This window comes from Bubalus kerabau, chromosome 15 (genome assembly GCF_029407905.1).
Source record: "Bubalus kerabau isolate K-KA32 ecotype Philippines breed swamp buffalo chromosome 15, PCC_UOA_SB_1v2, whole genome shotgun sequence".
Taxonomy (NCBI): Eukaryota; Metazoa; Chordata; class Mammalia; order Artiodactyla; family Bovidae; genus Bubalus; species Bubalus kerabau.
Genome location: NC_073638.1, coordinates 77,452,453 through 77,473,412, shown reverse-complemented (window position 1 = coordinate 77,473,412; position 20,960 = coordinate 77,452,453). Strand labels below are relative to the sequence as shown.

Here is a 20,960-nt window from a genome sequence, read left to right as displayed (position 1 = left end):
TTTTTTTAAGGGTTATTTAAAATGATCGGTCCTAGGTTAGTTTAGAGGGATTGGTTTTTAATCTTTGTTAATTATCACTTTGACTGTAAATATGCTATTTGATAGCATACACAAACATTAAGAAATAGAGAATCTTGCTGATCTAGAACGAAATATTCTAGTTTTATAATTCTACAGAATGAGCCTTTTAAATTGGGTCTATTTAATGGAACAAATATTAGATGTGAAGAGTATTTTTCATTAGGTAGGTAGTAAGTGATACCACACTATTAACATGTAAAGTGAAGCACAGGACCTGGGGATATGTGGTCAGTTATAAAGCAGGTAAGTACTAAATAAGAAAGAAATATTTTAGAAAATACTCTTTGGTATTAGTTCCAAGCAAGTTGAATGCTGGGGTGGATATTTTTGTATGTAGTGGCTTTTCATAAAATCTGTAAGTCAGGTCAGACACTTGTGGATGTTGTTTTAATAGAGCTTAAAAGACTGAAGGTGTCTTCCTTTTTTTTTTTTTTTTTTTAAGGCACCTTCTTCAATATAGCAAGGATAAAATGTTGTATTTGCTTCTTCAGCTTGAAATTAATAGAGGATTAGCATGGTGGGGCAGAGAAGGCAATTGGCACCCCACCCCAGTACTCTTGCCTGGAAAATCCCATGGATGGAGGAGCCTGGTGGGCTGCAGTCCATGTGGTCGCTAAGAGTCAAACACGACTGAGCGACTTCGCTTTCACTTTTCACTTTTATGCATTGAAGAAGGCAGTGGCACCCCACTCCAGTGTTCTTGCCTGGAGAATCCCAGGGACGGGGGAGCCTTGTGGGCTGCCGTCTGTGGGGTCGCACAGAGTCGGACACGACTGAAGCGACTTAGCAGCAGCAGCAGCAGCATGGTGGGGGGTAAGGGAGGTTACTCTTTAATTAAATGAATATGTAAGTAGAGTAATTCTCATTATTCGTGGTAGTTATGTTCTATAATGTCACCACAAACACTGAATTAGCAAATGCTGAACCACTGCTCCAAGAGAAGATACAGGGTTAAGGTCCTGCAGCCCTATGGTCACATTTTCATCAACTGATCAATGCATAACCTTGTTTTATTCTGTTTGAAGATGTCTTATTCACTATATGTGATTGATTCCTTAACATTGAACTCACAGCAGTATAACTCATGCCTGAACAAAGTCTGCCTAACACATTTATTTTCTCTGAAAGAGACATCACTGCCTTTTTGCATGTAAGAACACCAGAGAGCACCTCAGCACTATACTTGTGGGTCACTTTAAACAGTGGGAGCACCAACCAAAAGCACAAAATTGTAGGAAAAAACCCATGGCAGTAAACTAGACTATGAAAAAGACTCTTGTTTACAGTGTAAGAGCTAAAAGACAAAGGCAGAGTATTGCATTGTTCATCTCAGCTGGGAATGTGCATATCAGGCAATTCAGATTTTTCCCAGCTCTGTGCTTATCTGTGAGTAACCAGGAAAGTGCCTCGATTATTGATTTGGGGCTTATCAGTTAATTTTAATGGATAGATGAATTTGCAAATGTGAAATTCGTGAATAATGAGGCTGGACTGTATTTTCTCATAGTCAGTCTTCCTTTGCTTTCCTCCAAGTAGGATTTGGAGACAGGGATATAATTTGTCAAAATCATTGTTCCTCTGTCATCTATCTTGAAGAGCCACAGACCCAGGCAAGACTACAGTCATCTCTCGATAGCCCCAGGTTGGGGGAAAAGGTGGGCAGAGGGTTGATTCCAGGAGCTCCCATCTACACTAAAATCTGCTCAAGTTCCTTGTATAAAAGGGCATAGTGCAATGAGTACTGTTGGCCTCCGGAATCTGCAGTTACAAAGGACTGACTGTTGTTCAAAGGGAATGGCCCTAGGGAAAAGATTCACCAACCTGGAGCCTAGGAAGAGAGAGGAAGGGTAGAAGGCAGTAAGAGGGATTCTGGTGACCTTGAAGAGAGCTTCAGATTCTCTGTAAGTTCTAGCATATAATTTTTAAAATCAGGAATCTTATGGAAACATGATATATTGCACTGAATTCTCAATGCCTCAAATAAAAGCTTTTGTTTTTCCTCATGTAATGATCAGGAATGTTCATTGGAATCAGGAATGTTAATAATTGATGTTCTCTACATGCATTTTCTTAGGATATTAGCTTTTCAGATGAAAACTGTTCTGTGATTTCCATTGGTTTTGTGACTGTGAATATAAACTCTCACTGTGTTCTATACAGAGAAGGTCATGGATTTTTATATCTGGATAGACATAAACAGTGGATCTGTGTGAGATCTTATGGTAGCAGGAGGCACGTCTTTCCCTCTTCACATGGTGGAGTTGGGGCAGTCAATCAGAGGCTACAAACCAGTAAAAAGAAACTTAATTTGGTGGCTAAAATATTTAAAACCATGAAAAATTAATGTCAATATAAATTAACATGAAACATGATATTTTTGTTTTTGTATTTTCTATTTTAGTTACTTATAGACAAACTTCATATTGTTTTTGTTTTATTATATAGTTGATTTATAGTGTTGTGTTAATTTCTCTTGTACAGCAGAGTGATTCAGTTATATATGTTTTTTTTTAATATTTTTTCCATTATAGTTTATCCCAAGAAATTGAATATAGTTCCCTGTTCAGTACAGTAGCACCTTATTGTTTATTGACCTTCCATATGCTAGTTTGCATCTGCTAATCCCACTCTTATCCTTCCCTCCCCACGCCCCCGCCCCATGTCCAGCCCCAGATCCATGTTATGTTGACTTAATTGGTCTTTGTGGACCCATCCATCTTCCCTCCATAGTCTCTTCTCTCTTGTCTTTATCAAGTAATCTTACCAGTTTCCCAGTTTTTTTCCTTAAATACAAGTAGTAAAAAGCTACTCATTTTGAAATTCTCACAGTATTCCTGAAATAATTTCTTTTTAAAATTTTTTAAAAATTTGTTATTTATTTTTGGCTGAACTGGATCCCCATTGCTGCACATGGGCTCCTTTAGTCAGGGTGGCAGGGGCCACGCTTTGTTGTAGCGTGTAGGCTTCTGGTGGCCGTGGCCCTGTTTGTATTGTCTGTCAACAGTGTTTTTGTTTTGATTACTGTTTAGTGGGTCACATTACTAGTTAAAGATAAGTAGTAATTGATTATTACTTAAAATCAATTAAGTAGAAGTGACAGCAATTTTAATTATAGAGTAGGTCCCATTATTTAGATTAAATTAACATTGTGAGCTATAACTTTTCTTTCCCTGATCTCAAACAGAATTACTGACTTTTTCTTCAACCCTGAAATGGAGTCCCTCCGTGTACACTGTTTTTCTTAAAAATAAACACTTTTCCATTTTCCCCATTCCTGTTTCCCAGTTAAGAACCACTTGTTTAGTCAAACTGGGATGGGTGAGAATGAGTGTTAATAGGCAAATATTGTACTGTATGCCTGGTTCATCACTTACCAATAAATGCACTCAGTCTTTTGCTATATCCTGTACTGTAATAGGTTCACAAGATCCTTTTCAAAACTTTGCATTAGGGGTCATCAGTGTCTAAGATTCAGTTTCCATTGGCTACTGCTCTTATGGTAATGTTAGATAGTCTCTTAAGAATTCGATTGAATGATGTCCTTTAACTAGGCCAGTATAACAAAAGCACCTTTGAATGTATTAAAATACTCATGTCCAAATCCCATCCCAAATTCATGGAAGTAGTATCTCTTGCAATGGGGTCTAGCGTGTTTTTGATAACCTTTTCTAGAATATATGTTAAGATGCTAAATACAAAATCTAGCATGTAAATAATACCTGAGAGATGTTTTAGTAAAGAAAAATAAGCCAGACACAAATGCCAATATGTTCAATACAAAAATGAATAGAATTTTAATACCTAGACTTAATTATAGATTTAACAAAACATTTATTAGGACCCTGGTCTCATCTTCTCATGAGGAAAATAAATTTGCCGTGAGTTTAGAAGGAGAATGTGCTTTAGTAAAGATAGCAAAAACTTTGGGGTCAAAGCAGACTGAGTTTGAATCACAGCACTACCATTTGCTAACTCTGTGATCTTGAACGTATTAATCTCTATTTAATTTTTGGAATCCACAAAATTGAGATAATAATAGTACTTGTTTTATAGAGTAAAAATTGAATAAAGATTATAAAGCACCTATAAAGATTATAAAGCACCTATAAAATTATAGCATCTAATTTGTTTTTAATAAATGTTGGTCTTTTAATCCTTACTCCTCGGTAGGGAATGTATATATATAGGACTGTCTTGCTATGCATAATGCTGTGCATTAGGGGTTCTTTAATTCAGGGAATCTGGAATGAAATGTTCTGCTCATGAAATAACAGATCTTAGGGATAAAATCCAAAATAGAATGAAAGTATTTCTTCCACCTGGGGAAAGCATGAAAAAGCTAAGATTTGGGGGCACTTAAAAGTAAAGCATCTTTTTAGCATCAGCTGGCTTGAACAGTAAACCACAGTAAAATCCTAGCAGAAAGAAACTGAGGCAATAGTAGTCACTGTCTTGCTAAGTTGATACAAATGCAGCTACTACCTATGAGTTTTGCTAAGTTCTGGGTTTTGTAGGGTATGCTGTAGGAGGGTGGTAGTATTAACGCTGCTGGAGGACACTCTGATGAGAGAGACTGAATACAAGCCAGATGGTCACTAGGGAACTAAAACGGCAGCTGCAAGGCCGTAAGCCCCCTCAGGAATGGTTGCAGAGGTATTTGCAATTTAGAATCCTCATCCATTTCCTTTTTTTTTTTTAAAAAAAAAACATTCTTTTCCATTATGGTTTATCACAGGACACTGAATATAGAGGTCCTGCTATACAGTAGGACCTTGTTGTTATCCGTCCTATAAATAATAGTTTACATCTCCTCAGCTTCTTGAAAGTACCAACAGCACTTCTACTGGTGCTTCTTGGGTATAAATGTTAGAGCTGGTACTCCGTGCTGTCTTGCAGAGATACTGTCTTGACTTTCCCTTCCCCAAAGCAGTCAAGAGGCCTCCAGCTTTGCTGCCAGTATGAGAGTTGCCTGCACAGTTATGCAGTGCTGACAGCCCAGACTACCACCAGTGGGGAGTTAGAGATTTGATGTGGTTGTACGTATATTTTGTTGGTAGAGCTTTAAGGTAGGGGACTAGACATAAGGAAGAGAAGCTCCCAAATTTTATATTGTCATAGAAGAATCTTTCCTCTTGTACAGAACAGAGTTGGCTGCCCATTACATAATAGCTTTCAGAGTTAAGAGTAAATTTTTACTCTTCTTCTTTGGGACTGTGACTCCTTTGTTTTCCTTTTTTTCCACCCTTTGTAGGTTGTTGGAAAGGACACCAATGTCATGTTGGTAGCTTTGGCAGCAAAATGTCTTACTGGCCTGGCTGTTGGGCTAAGAAAGAAATTTGGACAATACGCAGGACATGTAAGTAACACTCCTTTTTCGATATAGATTAACAGTTTTATCAAGAATGGATGGCTAATTTGCTTTATGCTTTAAGACAGCTTTTGGCATAAGTTTTATTAGTACTAAGCATAGCTCATTAAAACATTTATTTTATAATAAAGATGTCAGTTGTAACTAAATTTACTAGCTTTATGTAGAAAATCAGGCACTTGACCTAAAGGACTTAATTGAGTTGATTCGCTTATTCATTTACTTACTAATATCCTGTTTTGCTCTTAAAATACAATGTACAGTATAACAGGATGAAATATAACTTGTGATAACCAGAACAGAGTAAAAATGAGAATAGGAAAGGCAGTATAAAACCAGAAATGAGATTAATGTATAAAATGTATAGTGTTTTTCTATTTTAAAAAATAATAGTTTACTTATATACTTGAGGTGGGGTTCCCTGATGACTCAGCTGGTAAAGAATCTGCCTGCAGTGTGAGAGACCTGGGTTTGATTCCTGAGTTGGGAAGATCCCCTGAAGAAGAGAAAGGCTACCCACTCCAGTATTCTGGCCAGGAGAATTCCATGGACTGTGTATAGCCCATGGGGTTGCAAAGAGTCGAACACGACTGAGTGACTTTCACTTTCACATACTTGAGATATTTTATGTAGGTTGCACTGTTGGTGATATATCAGTTTATTATAAGAAACTCTTGACTAGAGACATTTGTTGAATATAAATTTGGAAGCACTCAAGTTTGGGATGTTTTCTTTAGTTCTGGCTTCTGTCAGTTGATCTCTAAATCTTATGTTTCCTGTAAATTGACTGTACTGAACTTTAGGGTTTAACTTGCTAGCCACTTGATCATTTGATTCCCTAGATCGACTTGAGAGTCTCCTAACAGTCTCTAGTCATGTGTCAGTTTATATTGTGAAGCAAACATCTAACCTCACTTAGTTATGGTATTTGGAGCTTGCTTACTCATAGCATTAAAAATAATTTCGGAGAACTTAACTAAAAAAAACAAGACACTACCAAATAAAAATAAATCATGACTAGCTTGTTACCAGGGAAATAAAAATAAGGGTCTGTACAACCCTTAGACATGTAAATCACAAATTGGAGTAAAATTATATTCAGTATTTTATAGCATTCATTACTTATTACATAGTGTCTGTGTGTGTGTGTGTGTGTGTGCTATCAAATGTATTGATTAGCTTTTGGTCAGTTTTGTGTTGCTTAGAATATTTTATACTTTTGTATTAGAAATAATTTTTCAGCTGGAAAACAATTCTTAAAATACATTTTAATTTACTGATTTTATAGTTAGTTATAGATGATTACCTAGCCCTCTAGTTTGAATTCTGATCTGGCTTTCTGATTTTTGCGTGCAGCAAAAAGACTATCTCTCGTGCTTTATAGTTTGGGATATTTGTCCCCCCTTAAAATTATATACTATGTTTGATATCAAGCATGTTAGTGTGGTTCAGCTTTATTTTCGTTATTTATAAACAATCTTTTAGCAATATATGTAAAAGTGAACTTTAGCTTTACAGCTATTAAAATATCTTGATTTTTTTGATCGGTGAAAGGCAAAATGGATAAAAAGTGAAGTCATGACTGTAGCCTGCCAGGCTCCTCTGTCCATGGGATTTTCCAGGCAACAATACTGGAGTGGGTTGCCATTGTCTTCTCCAGTACATCTTCCTGACCTAGGGATCGAACCCGAGTCTCCCGCAGTGCAGGCAGACTCTTTACCATTTGTAAAAGCAAAACTAAAAAACAACAACAAAAAATCTCTACCACACTAAAACAAAACCACCAACTTATTTTATGTCATGTAAAGCCAAGGACTAACATTAAGATACATGACAATGCACATAGGTGGCGTGTCTTCTATGGGTTGTTTCAGCAGCAGCGGGAAATATGGCGTGATTGAGTTCCAGCTTTTAAAACACAAGACCAATAAACTCCCTGCCTCCCTACAAGACGCAGGGTGAGGGGACAGTTCTGGGTTGCCACTGGTGAAGCATTCAGTTTGCTGCTTTGCGTCACACTTCTCATTCTTTTATTCCCAATTAATCATTATCTGTATATAATGTAAGTCTGCAAGACCATAAATTCGCAGCTTTCAGGACAGATACCTTGCACAGTTCTTAGGGAGGTTAAACGAATACTGTAGCCCAACACCCTGCTCTCTAACTAACGTGCACACAGTGGAAGTGACGTCTCAGGTGATGGATGGGACAGGCAGGGGGTGGGTTCAGTCTCAACTATAAAAGCACCCTTCCCCAAACAAATCTAAATGATAGCTTAGTGTGATCATGGGATTTTGTCCATAAAACAAAGGAAAAAAAAAACTATCAAATGCCATAATCAATTGTATGGTAACAAATTAAAACTAGATTTTTGGTGGTGAGCATGCCGTAGTGTATGTATAAGTCAAATTATCATGTGGTACACATGAAACTTAAATAATGTTATGAAACAGTAAAAACAAATAAACAGTTTTATATTTTCCATGGAAACTATATTTCTTCTGATCTGTATCACTTCTGTGAAATTTTTTTTAAAAAATTGGGTGGCAGGAGGTGCCATTGAGTTTTGCTATATATTGTTTTAGATCTTAAAAAATAACCTTAATTTGCCTGCTAGCACAGTGCCTGGCTACATATATTCAATACATGTTCTTGCTGCTGCTGCTGCTAAGTCGCTTCAGTCGTGTCCAACTCTTAGTGACCCCATGGACTGCAGCGCACCAGGCTCCTCCATCCATGGGATTTTCCAGGCAAGAGTACTGGAGTGGGGTGCCATTGCCTTCTCCATACATGTTCTTGGGAGTCACTAAATGTTTAATGAATTAGTGATAATTTATAAGACAAAATAAGCATTATAAAAATTCTCAGATTTACTGATCTAAACTTAGTACTTGAATAGGAAATATTATTCTGATAAAACTTGCTATAATTTCTGGTACTGTTTCTTTTTTCTTTAGTGTAGTAAAGGGGCAGGAGACATCTCAGTCCAAGTGAGGTCTACCAGAGTCTTGAGTGAGGAGGAAGAATTATACACTATACCTGTTCCCCTACCCTGAATCCACTTAGTTGAGAATCATTTTGTCCAGTAAGAGTTATTACTGATAAAAAATGATTGTAAGGTTGCATGTAAGGTACAAATGCAAAAACAAAAGTTTGAGAAGCATTGCTGTAATGGTACAGGCATAAGATTGTTCCAGCATAAGATTCTTGTGCCCTTTAAGAAAGGAAGTGATTTTTTAATCCAACTTAGATGTTTATTTTTTTTTGTTTATTTTGTTAGATCCAGACATTGTTTTATTAAGTTTTATTAAGATATAACTTATATACTATAAAACTCACCCTCTCAAAGTATATAATTCAGTGGTTTTAGTATATCGATAAGGGTGTATTACCATAACCACTAATTCCAGAACATTTTCACCACCCCAAAAAAGAAACTCTATATCCGTGAGCAGTCACTCCCCATTATCCCCTCCCTCTAGACCTTGGCGGCCACTAGTATACTTTCTGCCTCTGTGGATCTGATGTTTTGCATAGATGAAATAATACACGTGTGGTGTGCTCCTTTATGACTGACATCTTTTTCTAGCATCATGTTTTCAAAGTTCATTCATGATGTAGCATGTATTAATTAGTATGTCATTTTTTTTCCCGAATATATTTCAACTGTTCACTTGTAAAGGTTGTACCAACCATTTTGGAGAAATTCAAAGAGAAGAAGCCTCAAGTGGTACAAGCCCTGCAGGAGGCAATTGATGCAATCTTCCTTACTGTAAGTTGAGTTTGTGGTTTTGTCTCAAGTAAAGTTTGTCAGTGTGATACTTTGATTGCTCTTTACAATTGAAAAAAGCTTATTGACCACATTTTCTTTCTAAAGACCACACTACAGAACATCAGTGAGGATGTTTTAGCAGTAATGGATAATAAAAATCCAACCATCAAGCAACAGACATCTCTATTTATTGCAAGAAGCTTCCGCCACTGCACTGCTTCTACCCTGCCAAAGAGCTTACTAAAGCCCTTTTGTGCTGCTCTGCTGAAGGTATAGATTCTCTTTGAAATTGGGGGATTGTTTTATACCTAGGCAAGATTTTTTTTCTCTACTAATTGTATGCACTGACTACGTGACTGTAGATTATTGTCTTTTGAGGAGCAGACCCTTTGTAGATTTCGAAATTGAATCCAAAGTCTTGTACCATTTGTGTTCCCATTCTTGAAGAAAAGCATAAATTTATAATTCCACTAACTACTAAAAATTTTATTTATGTGTCCCATATACTGATATCAGCTATTAAGCTGAATCTGGTCAAGCACAGGCATCCAGTTTAGAGTCATTGAAGATCGTCTGCTTGTGAGGCATTTTGGATAGAGGGTGAGAGGAAGAGTAACTGTTAACTGGCAAAAAGAAAGCTAAGCTTAGTTTCTATGAATTGTAAAAAGCAAATTCTTTATCTGAGAGCCCTCAGTCTGAAGTAGAATCAGTAATACCTGAAGTACCTTGTATTAAGATCATTCTGCTTACTTCCGGACTATAGCACATCAATGATTCTGCTCCTGAAGTCAGAGATGCTGCATTTGAAGCTTTAGGTACTGCTTTGAAGGTGGTTGGTGAGAAAGCAGTAAACCCATTCTTAGCTGATGTAGACAAACTCAAGCTTGATAAGGTAGGTTAATAATGGATTGTAATGAAATTGGATAACAGTCCTATCTCTGTGCATTCTAGGTTTGTCTACTGGTGTCCTTTTGATCAGAGTTTCTTGATTAGTAGAAATATTTTCAAATTATAAAAAATAAAATTGGACCAATCTTTAGAAGAAGTAAAAATGATGTCTTAAGTTAATTTCATTTCTAATATCTGGAAAATTGCCTTTCTAAATATGAATGTCTACCACCAAAAGTGTGATTATTGTTTGTGTTAAATTTTGTATTGGAGTATAGTTGATTTACAGAGTTGTATGAGTTTCTGCTGTACAGTAAAGTAAATCAGTTATTCATATATCCACTCTTCATTAGATTCTTTCCTATATAGATTATTAGAGTATTGAGTAGAGTTCTCTGTGCTCTACAGTAGGTTCTTATTAGTTACCTGTTTTTATATAGTAATGTATATGTGTCAATCCCAGTCTCCCAAATTATCTCCCCCCATTTCCCTCACTAATCGTAAACTTGTTTTCTACAAAAATGTGATCATTATAAACTTCGTAAATTTTTCTTTGCATAGAAATATAATATCTACTGCCCAGAAAATATGGATAGTTTATCTTTGTTGAAAAGGAAGCTTTTCTCTCTGAATTCTCATGTAGTTGTGGTTTAAAAATAACTTAGTAATGTGGTGATTGTGTTTCAAAGTTGGGCTCAATAATGTCTATCTCAATTTCGTTTTCCAGATCAAAGAATGTTCAGAAAAAGTAGAGCTGGTACATGGTAAGAAAGCTGGACTTGCAGCTGACAAGAAGGATTTCAAGCCTGTGCCCGGAAGGGCGGCTGCTTCAGGGGCTGCAGGAGATAAGGACACAAAGGAAGCTTCAGCACCCAAACCAGGACCTTTGAAAAAGGCACCTGCTGCGAAGGTTAATTAATGACTTGGAAAATGGGGCTTAAAAACTAGAATTTAGTATGGTAGGGTCTGGATCTCAGGTTCATAGTCATTCTTCAGTATGATTTTATTTGAGAGATGAACTCATTACAACATTCAGAATACAGCAGAGCATATATCAATGAAGACAGAATATTCCAGTAGTACATTTGGTTATTTGAAACCTGTATAGAGATAAAAATGATAATGAAGATATGGAAGTATATTTTAAGGCATCAGAAAGTATCATTAAATGATGAGATAGTGTGACTGGCCACTTAACATTAATAACGTCACCTTGGTCATTTTGCTAATAATGCTCCAGAGTTGTTGCACCAAGTTTCCATTCTGTCAGGGCCTCCCCCACCGCACCTTCACCTTGTAGTGTAGAAGGGGGGAAATGCTCAAGGGCAAATATGACTTTCTTACAGTGAACACTTTTCCTGGACTGGATTCTCTTAAGCATAAAGTTATCTGCTGCAAATGCTAGAAGTTTGATTCTCTTTCCTGCCCTGAACCCCAGCCTGGAATTAGGAGAAAAGAACTAATATTTAGTGAACCTCACTTTGTGAAGCATTTTACCTACTTAATCTCATTTAATTGTCATAATAACCCTTGAGATAAGTGTTTTGTGATCCCTATTTTTCCAGAAAAGCAAACTAGGGCTCAGCAAGGTTACGTGTCCTGCACGTGCTCTTACAGCTCACCTATTTGTTTACTCTGTCTCTCCACACTGTACTACAAGCCTTCAAGGGGAAAGAGCTTGTTACGGGTGACCCCTTGTGCACAGAAGAGGTTCTGGCATACAACAGGAATTCTGCACATATTTGTTGAATGTCCAGAGTTGCAGAACTGGGATTTGAACCCAGGTATCTCTAGCTACAGAGCCTGTGTGCTCTCTTTCATGTTATGCTGTCTCTACAGTACTCTAGTACAGGGAGTTGACAGCTGTTTTCTCCTTTCTCACCAATTCCTGCCTTTCTGGACAGTGACCTGGGCACCACACCTCAAGACCTTTTCTTATCTTGCTGAACATTACCATGTTAGCTGGCTTTCTCTTATAAGGGATTCTTTTCCTTCCCCCCAAAATAAGCTGTGGATGGGGTAGGGAGGACCTGCTTTTGTTCTTTTGAAAAATAAGTAGGACAATATCAGCCAATAAATCTACTAAGCCAATAAACGTATATGTGTTTTAAAAAAAGAAAGTAGAAGATTTGTTAACTGAGTTACCTCTCTAAACAGAGTACTATTATGGGAAAAGATCCAGAAAAGGTGTTGTAATAAATCAGAGTGTAAAAATTTCTATTTTTACAGTTAGAAAACAAATAAATGTCTCTTTATGGGGTAGTTACTCTGAATCAGCACAGTTACTGCTAATGTGAACTGGCAAGTGTTAGAGGTTTTCTTTTATTAAAAACCAGCATCTTAGTTTTGCTCATTACCCCACTTAAAAGCTCAGAGTATGTTCAAGATAACAGTGGTTTCAGAACAGGTCTGCATGTTCAAGACTAATTTGGTCCTTTGTCATTTTATCTTTTTCTTTTTAGGTTTAGGCATTTCTTAACCTTTAGGCGTTGCTTAACAGATACCCAAAATAGGTAGAGGAGTGATGTGTGTTGGCATATTCACGTTACTGCCCATGACGGTGTACCTTATTATAAACTGCTATTTTCTTGCGACTGTTCAAAACTGGGGTGCAATAAACTTAAATCAAGATATTTAAATAGAGTATTAGTGGATAGAATCCAGTGGGTACAATAAAAAGTATGACCAACTGAAGTTTATTCCAGGATTGCAAGTATAGTTTGATATTAATATTAGAAAAATCACTGACTTTATAGATCAAAAGAAATCTAATTTCAGACATTGAAAAGGAACATAATAAACTTCAGTATGTCTTCTTGATAAAAACTGTTAACCATAAAGAAATGGATGGAACTTTGACATGATTAAATATTTTTATAGATTATATGAGTATATTCTTGGGAAACCCAAGCAAGTCATCTGGAAAACTTTTATAAAACAATAAAAAAAATTCAGTGAGATAGCCATCTTCAACTTAACTAGAACACTCACTGAAATTGGCATAACACCTCTTTTCCTTCACAAAGCAGATAGTTCTACAGTGAATAATAATATAATCTCATGTTACTGGAGTTCCTTGTGGTCAAATACTGAGTAAATATTATAATTCAGGAACTGTCCTTTACTAGTGTAGGAAAGATCTAGAGGCATTTTAGGCACCAAACATTAATTCTCAAATTAATCTGTAAATACATATAGTATAAAACCAGTTCATCATTTGTATTTCATTAGTCTCAATTAGCTCATTTAGAATTTGAGGTTCTTAATACAGCTTCTATAGATTTCCCCATGAATGATGTTCAGGAAGTCATTCTACCCTTGAAATTGCTAAATTCTGTGGGCAAAAAAAATATATGGTTTTTTTTTGTTGTTGGTTGAGTGATCCCTCATTTTAATCCGATTTGTCTAAGAATGTCTAAGAATCACTATTCTGAATCCTTACCTGGTTTAATGTTTTTCTGTTCACTTGTAGCCTGGTGGGCCACTGAAGAAGGGGAAACCAGCTGCTCAAGGAGGCACAGGAGGCACTGGAACCAAGAGCAAGAAAGCAGTAGAGACTAAAGAAATAGTGGAGCCTGAGCTCTCGGTCAGTCTTACACAGCATGCCTCATAGTCGGGACAGCACAAAGTCAATGCCTTCGAGGAGATTCGAGTTCTTTCTTTGCTGAGCTCTATAACATATGGTTAATTGATACCTTTTTAACTTACTGAAATCATGCCTTGGACAAACTTCCCCTTTATAGTGGTGTAATAGAATCCTCAGATACTAAAGCACACCTATGGGAGTGTCCTTGTGGTTTTAGTTGGAGTATTCTACATTCTTTTCTTCTGTTTCCTTAAGCAATTATTAATGTTAATGTTTTGTATCTTACAGATTGAAGTATGTGAAGAAAAAGCTTCAGCTGTCCTTCCTGCTACCTGTATACAGCTTCTCGACAGCAGTAACTGGAAGGAAAGGCTGGCCTGTATGGAAGAGTTCCAGAAGGTGGGCGCACGAGGATGAGTTGGATATGAAAGAAAATTACATTATAGAGAAGTGATGAATTGGTCGGTGAAGGACTAGCCCTAATTGCTGTGTTTTATAACCAGTGAGCATGTTTGATAGATGTTAACTAAAGATGAGGCAGGGTTTTTGTTTGCTTTTTAGCTGTGTTGGGTTTATCTTTGAACATCTGCTTTCTGTGGCTTCTGTCAGTTCATAACTTAGTGCTTACTCAAGAAAATTAGGTTTGTTCTGAATTATAAGACTTACATGAATTTTAATATTATATGGTATTAAACCTACTTGTCAAACAGGTCTCTTCACTTAAACCACCCCTCATCGATTTTCTATGTTTCCCTTTTTGTTGTCATGATTCTTAGAAGACTAGACATTATTACTTGGTATGATAAGCTTCTTTAAAAAAAAATCTGTGTTGGACAGGAGCACAATAGTTCATTTTGGCACACACTCTTTGGTTCTGATGAGGAGGGGTGTGGAGAAACTGAAAGAATCCTGAGACTTCAGCCAGGAGACCTGGCTTCCAGTCCTGCATCCACCACTCAGATTTAGACCTGAATTTGTGCTTCTTTGAAACCTGTATTTATACACGTCTAATCTACTCTACTATGCTCTGTTTTTAGGAAAATCAAATAAGTCAAAATATATATAAACAGTTTCTGCCATACACTACGCAAATTGAAACTGTTAACGTTACTTTCCATGGGGCAAACTTTGTGAATTCCTGAAATGGGGGGGGGAAAAAGAGTTTCAGTGGCATCACTATTAACAACCATATGCCAAACATCCACCTCAAGAAACAAAGCATTATAACAGAAAGTAAATAAGCTCTCTCTATGACCCACCTCATTTCCATTCCCCTCCCTCCTTTAGAGGTAAACACTTCCTTGATTTTGGATATGCTCTTCCCTTGGAACTCATTATTAATCCTTTAATTCTCTTACTATCTTGTGTTACTTCAAGGCTGTTGAACTGATGGACCGAACTGAAATGCCTTGCCAGGCATTAGTGAGGATGCTGGCCAAGAAACCTGGATGGAAAGAAACTAATTTTCAGGTATTTTTAAATTAGAGATTTAATGTCTTTTATTGAAGTAATTTTCATTACATCATCCTATGGAGTATTAGACAGGTATAGTTTGGTAATGATTTAAGTCATTCAGACACCGTGTCATCTAATTTTAAATAAATGATAGAATGTATGCATTTTGATTAACTATAACTTCGTATATTAGGAGTGTGTGTGTGTGTGTGTATAAATAAGTATTTGTGTATATATACACACAAATACTTATTGTTTGCTAATTCATATATATGCATTTTCCTCATTATTTAGTCCTAGAAGCCCTCTACTCTCATCTAGAGAGGCAAAACAATGAGATAGCTTTCTTATTTCTTTGGATAAAAAGTAAATGTAATCTTTAAATTGCTGATAAAAAATGACTGCATAATCAGTTTAACTCATTAACTGATACTAGAGATGAAGTTGAGCAGTGCCGTTTTCTAGTCTTAAAAAGTAGGTGTAAAGGGAGATACAGGAAAGTGATACATGAAGGAGAATGAGAAGAGTTTTCTCCTCCTCTAGGTGGTAAATGAAAGTTTGAAATGTATCAGGTTTATTTTTGGGTCCCTGCTAGTCTCCTCTTTACTTCTGTGCTGCCACCTCTTGTTCTCCATTAAGGATCCTTAGTTCCCTAGCACACTGTTCTTAGCACTGCGTTATAGAGCACCTCATCTGTGCCGTCCAGTGCTCCAAGGTTTCCCATGCCAAGCAGTTCCTTTGCTGCCTTCTTCCCCTCACACCACCACTCTTAAAATTTTCCCAATGCAGCTTCTCACATAGTTGAAGGAAGCACACCTGACTTGAGCTGATAGCCCTCTGGGTGTTAGATCCATAATAAGAGGCAATTTTATTTTATTTTATTTTATTTTTATAATTACTTCCTGAGCATATAGCACTCTTTTAGAGGGTACAGTGGAGCTGTTTTTAGTCTATTCACATAGCTCTGCAGCTCCTACCATGATATAATTTTAGAATATTTTCATCACCCCCCAAAAAAAACCCCATACCTATCAGCAGCCACTCACTATTCCTCCCCAAGTCTCCACCCCCAGTCCCTGGCAACTATTAATCTACTTTTTCTGTGAATCACTTCTCCTGGACATTTCATAAATGGGATGATGTGACTTTTTGTGTCTGACTTTTCCTTAGCATAATGTTTTCAAGGTTCATCTGTATTGCAGCATGTATTAACTCTATAGTCTCTTATTGCTAAACAGTATTCCTTGTGTGGATATACAACATTTTATTTACCCATTCATAAGTTGATGGGCATTTGCATTGTTTCTGCTTTGGAGCTGTTGGAAGTAATGCTGCTGTGAATATTCATGTACAGGTTTTCATGTGAACACATGTACATACCTAGAAGCAGAATTGCTAAGGCTTATGATAACTCTGTGTTTAACTTCTCGAGGAACTGCCAAAGTGAGAACTTTGTGTTCTCACTGCCAAGGACCTGGGTTCAATCCCTGATCAGGGAACTAAGATCCTACAAGCCACATGGCATAGCCTGCAGAAGAAAGATGTCTTTGGCTTACTTATAATTTCCTGATACTTACCCTTGTTCAGGTGATGCAAATGAAGCTTCACATAGTTGCTTTGATTGCCCAGAAGGGAAATTTTTCCAAAACTTCAGCACAGATTGTCTTGGATGGACTTGTAGACAAGATTGGAGATGTGAAATGTGGGAACAATGCAAAAGAAGCTATGACAGCAATAGCTGAAGCGTGTGTGTTGCCGTGGACAGCTGAACAGGTTAGTGACGGAGTGCTCTTTCTTTAGGTTTCCCCACTTTTTCCCCCAGTTTTAATTTAAGGTTATTAGTTAAACTTTAGTTCTTTTCTTCTCAAGTAAAACCACTCTGATACTGCATTTTAATTTTTACCTTTAGTAATAACTGTTGTATGATAATTAAAATTGTCTTAGTCAAGAATATTCTATTAAGAATGAGAGTAGTTTTCTCTTATGACATTATAAGAGACCACCAATGAAAAGTTGTAAACTGTCCAGAATTCTTTTTTAATTTCTTATTGAAGTAGAGTTGATTTACAGTACTGTCAGAATGCTTTTAATACTACTGCCACTTACCTTATTTTCTCAAGTGAAACATTTCTGAGGTATTGCTTTAGCATCAGAAAAGGCATGCTCAATCCACTTCTACCTTAATGTCAAGCCGTAGTTCTACAAGAAATATGAGAGAAAACTCAGATCTGTTTGTTTTTTTCGTATGTTTGTTTTTCTGTTCCAGGTTATGTCAATGGCGTTCTCACAGAAGAATCCCAAGAATCAATCAGAAACTCTGAACTGGCTATCAAATGCAATAAAAGAATTTGGTTTTTCTGGGTAAGTCAGAAAGAAATCGAGTACTTGTTTTGCCACTCTCTTAACTGGTGATTATATTTGTTGTAGCTATCTCTGCTTATTTCTGAGAAGCCAGAGCACGATTGTCTAAATTATATAAAACAAAACTACCTTTGTTCCTAAAAAGCCTGTATTGGCTTGTTCTCCTGCATTTTGATATCCACTAACATTAGGGTTCTCTAAGTTATTTTTCTTCAGTATTTATGATTGATCCACAGAAAAGCCAGTTCCAAGGATTTGTAGTTAAATACATTTGAAAATTACTATATAAAATCACATTTGTTTAGAAATCTGTAGTGCACTTTGGATAATTAAACGCTTTTAGAAGTCCTGCAATAAAGGCGCTTGTTTCTTTACTTTTATTAATTTATTTGGCTGCATCGGGCCTTAGTTGCAGCACACAGGATCTTTCGTCGCGGCACATGGACTCCAGAGCCCACAGGCTCAACAGCTGCAGTGTGCAGGCCTAGTTGCTCTGCGGCACGTGGGATCCCAGATCCCCGACCAGAGATTGAATCCCTCTCCTCCGCACTGCACGGTGGATTTCAACCTCTGGACCCCAAGGGAAGTCCCACAGATGCTTGTTTAACCCACTCTTTCCCAAAGTTATTTGCTTGTTTGAACACATCGGTTTACAGTAGTCTCCCCTTGTCTGTGGTTTCTCCTTCCACAGTTTGTTACCTGCAGTCAACAACAGTCAAAAAATACTGAATGGAAAGTTTCAGAAATAAACAATTCATAAGTTTTAAATTGTGGGCCATTGTGAGTCGCATGATGAAATCTCACTCTGTCCTGCTCGGGGTATGATTCATGCCTTTGTCCAGTGGGTTCCCCCGTTAGTCACTGAGGTGCTCTCTCAGTTATCAGCTCACCTCTGTGGTGTTGCAGTGCTCCTGTCCAGGTAACCCTTATTTTACTTAGTAATGGTCCCAAAGGGCAAGAACAGAGATGCTGGCTATTTGGAAATGCTAAAGAGAAGGTGCAGAGTGCTTCCTTTACATGACAAAGGGTAAGTTCTTAACTCAGTAAGGAAAGAGGAAAATAATGTGCTAAGGTTGCTAAGATCTACAGTAAGAGCAAATCTTCTATCAATAAATTGTAAAGGAAAAAGAAATTTCACACCTCAAACCGCAAGCATTGTAACTGCTTAGTTAAGATAGAAAAGGCATTAAATTTGTGGACGCAAGGCATGAGCAGAAAATGTCATTGATGGGTATGTGTTCCACCCAAAAGCATGGAGTCGATGTGAGGACTTCAGTAAGGAATGCCACGAAACAAGTGACACCAAGCCATTCACTGCAAGTAAGAATGGTTAGACGGATTCAGAAACAGGTTTGGACTGAAAATATAATAATTACTGAAGTGGCTGCACTTACCAGTGGAACAGCTGCTGCCACATTTCTAGTAGAGTTGAAAAAATTGATTAAGGAGAAAGACCACATTGCCATAATTTGTATTACAGTGTATTATTATAATCATTCTATAATTATTATTTACCTCTTACTGTTTATAAATTTATAAATTGTAAACTAATTTATAAATTAAACTTTATCATAGGTACAAATGTATAGGGGAAAAAATACTCTATATAGTACTATCCATACCTTCAGATATCCACAGGGGGGTCTTGGAATGCATCCCTCCCAGATAAGGAGGGACTACAGTGTTTTATTTAACAAAATTTTATACAGCTTACTTTATGCCAGGCACTGTCAAATAATAATTCATTTGATTTAATCATCATAAAAACCATGTGAGGTATGCTCTCTTCCTTTTATAGATGAAGAAACTAGGGCAAAGACAGTGATCTGCCCAAGTCACAGCTGCTGCTGCTGCCGCTGCGGCAAAGGCCGAAATGTGAACCCAGGCATTCTGGCTGAGGAAAGACTCGAACTGCTGTTCTGTGCTGCCTTTCTCTGTCCCCGGATGCTTTTCACATGTTCTCAATAGGCTGCTTGCAGTGTTCTCAGTTCCACCAAACAAAGACACAATACTCTAGACATGATGTGTTTTTGACCATGCCACGTGACTTGCAAGATCTTAGTTCCCTGATCAGGGATTGAACCCAAGCCCTTGGCAGTGAGAGTACCAAGTTCTAACCACTGGACCACCAGGGAATTCCCTAGAACGTATCATTTAAGTGTTATTCAGGCAAAGAATTGTTTGTTATGTCAGTATCTGTGGTGTCCTCCTGTAGTTGAGGATATTGTTATAATCCCTTCATAACTGTAGAGTCGTTGATGTAAAAACGACCTTTTGGCATGAATGACATAAAAGCCGTGTGAATATTTTCCTCTTTTTAATTCATCTGTGACCTGTCATTTATTCAACAACTACATATTGAGTACCTGTGATATTCTAGTCATTTGTTCCAGACCCTCAGGAATACAGTATGGTCAAGATTAAATTCCTGTTTTCATGGAGCTTATTTGAGTAAGGGGAGATGACAGTAAACAATAAAAAATACATCAGGAAGTATAAGAACAATGGAGTAAAAATAAAGCCAGATAGGGGGTTAGTGGTAACACCTTGGAGGGTTTAGTGTAGTCTTATTTTCTGTAAGACAGAAATCCTTTCTGAAATAACACCTGTGAGACATACCTTGAGGACATGAGGGGCTGATGGTAACAGTCTGGTAATTCTTCAGAATGCAGCGGTAGCGGACTGAGTGAGGGAGATGGGAGTGGTAGGAGAGAAAGCTCAAAGAAGAACAGGGGGCAGGTCCTGTAGAGCCTCAAAGTTTTGAATAAATTGGAAACCATTCGAGGGTTCTGAGCAGAAGATTAACAGGGTTGTTTAGACTACAGTCAGAATAGATGGGATCAAGGACAGGAGCAGGGAGACTAATTAGAAATAATTCTGTCAAGGAATTATATTGGCTTGGAAGTGTTATGACTTAGAATATATTTTGAAAGTAAAACTAAACAGGATACTGTGCTTGAGAGAGCGAGGAGTCAAGGCTGACTGAGGAATTTTCAAAGAAGGCTGGGAGCAACTGAAAGGATGAAGTAACTTATTTACCGAGATAGGGAAGATGAGAAGAACAGGTTTGGGGGCTGGGGTGTGGACAGTCAGGAGTTTGGTATTGACAGATGTAGAACGTCTACTCAGAGAAGGCGATGGCACCCCACTCCGGTACTCTTGCCTGGCAAATCCCATTTACAGAGGAGCCTGGTGGGCTGCAGTCCACGGGGTCACACAGAGTTGGACACGACTGCACGACTTCACTTTCACTTTTCACTTTCATGCATTGGAGAAGGAAATGGCAGCCCACTCCAGTGTTCTTGCCTGGAGAATCCCAGGGATGGGGGAGCCTGGTGGGCTGCCGTCTATGGGGTCGCACAGAATCAGACACGACTGAAGCGACTTAGCAGCAGCAGGACGTCTACTAGACATAAAAATGGAAATGTCACAAAGGCAGTTCGATGTAC

At 37.5% G+C, this 20,960-nt stretch overlaps 1 protein-coding gene, 1 long non-coding RNA gene and 1 other non-coding gene across 5 annotated transcripts in view; 1 reads left to right on the top strand and 2 right to left on the bottom strand.

The window, feature by feature from the left end:
- Positions 1-20,960, top strand: part of CKAP5 (cytoskeleton associated protein 5) — a 177,373-nt gene that overhangs the window by 122,112 nt on the left and 34,301 nt on the right. For all 3 annotated transcript variants that reach the window (XM_055547027.1, XM_055547024.1, XM_055547026.1), the window contains 10 exons: positions 5,333-5,437; positions 9,132-9,221; positions 9,327-9,491; positions 9,985-10,113; positions 10,837-11,019; positions 13,582-13,695; positions 13,984-14,094; positions 15,073-15,165; positions 16,738-16,923; positions 17,417-17,511. In XM_055547027.1, coding sequence (XP_055403002.1) covers positions 5,333-5,437; positions 9,132-9,221; positions 9,327-9,491; positions 9,985-10,113; positions 10,837-11,019; positions 13,582-13,695; positions 13,984-14,094; positions 15,073-15,165; positions 16,738-16,923; positions 17,417-17,511 — 1,271 coding nt within the window. The remainder of the gene's footprint in view (positions 1-5,332; positions 5,438-9,131; positions 9,222-9,326; positions 9,492-9,984; positions 10,114-10,836; positions 11,020-13,581; positions 13,696-13,983; positions 14,095-15,072; positions 15,166-16,737; positions 16,924-17,416; positions 17,512-20,960) is intronic.
- On the bottom strand, positions 11,030-20,231 carry LOC129627643 (uncharacterized). Its single transcript, XR_008702654.1, has 4 exons — positions 20,131-20,231; positions 17,257-17,349; positions 13,552-13,636; positions 11,030-11,209 (listed from the first exon to the last, which is right to left on the bottom strand). It is a non-coding gene; the product is annotated as an uncharacterized LOC129627643 (long non-coding RNA).
- TRNAE-CUC (transfer RNA glutamic acid (anticodon CUC)) lies at positions 19,574-19,646 on the bottom strand. The gene has a single exon. It is a non-coding gene; the product is annotated as a tRNA-Glu (tRNA).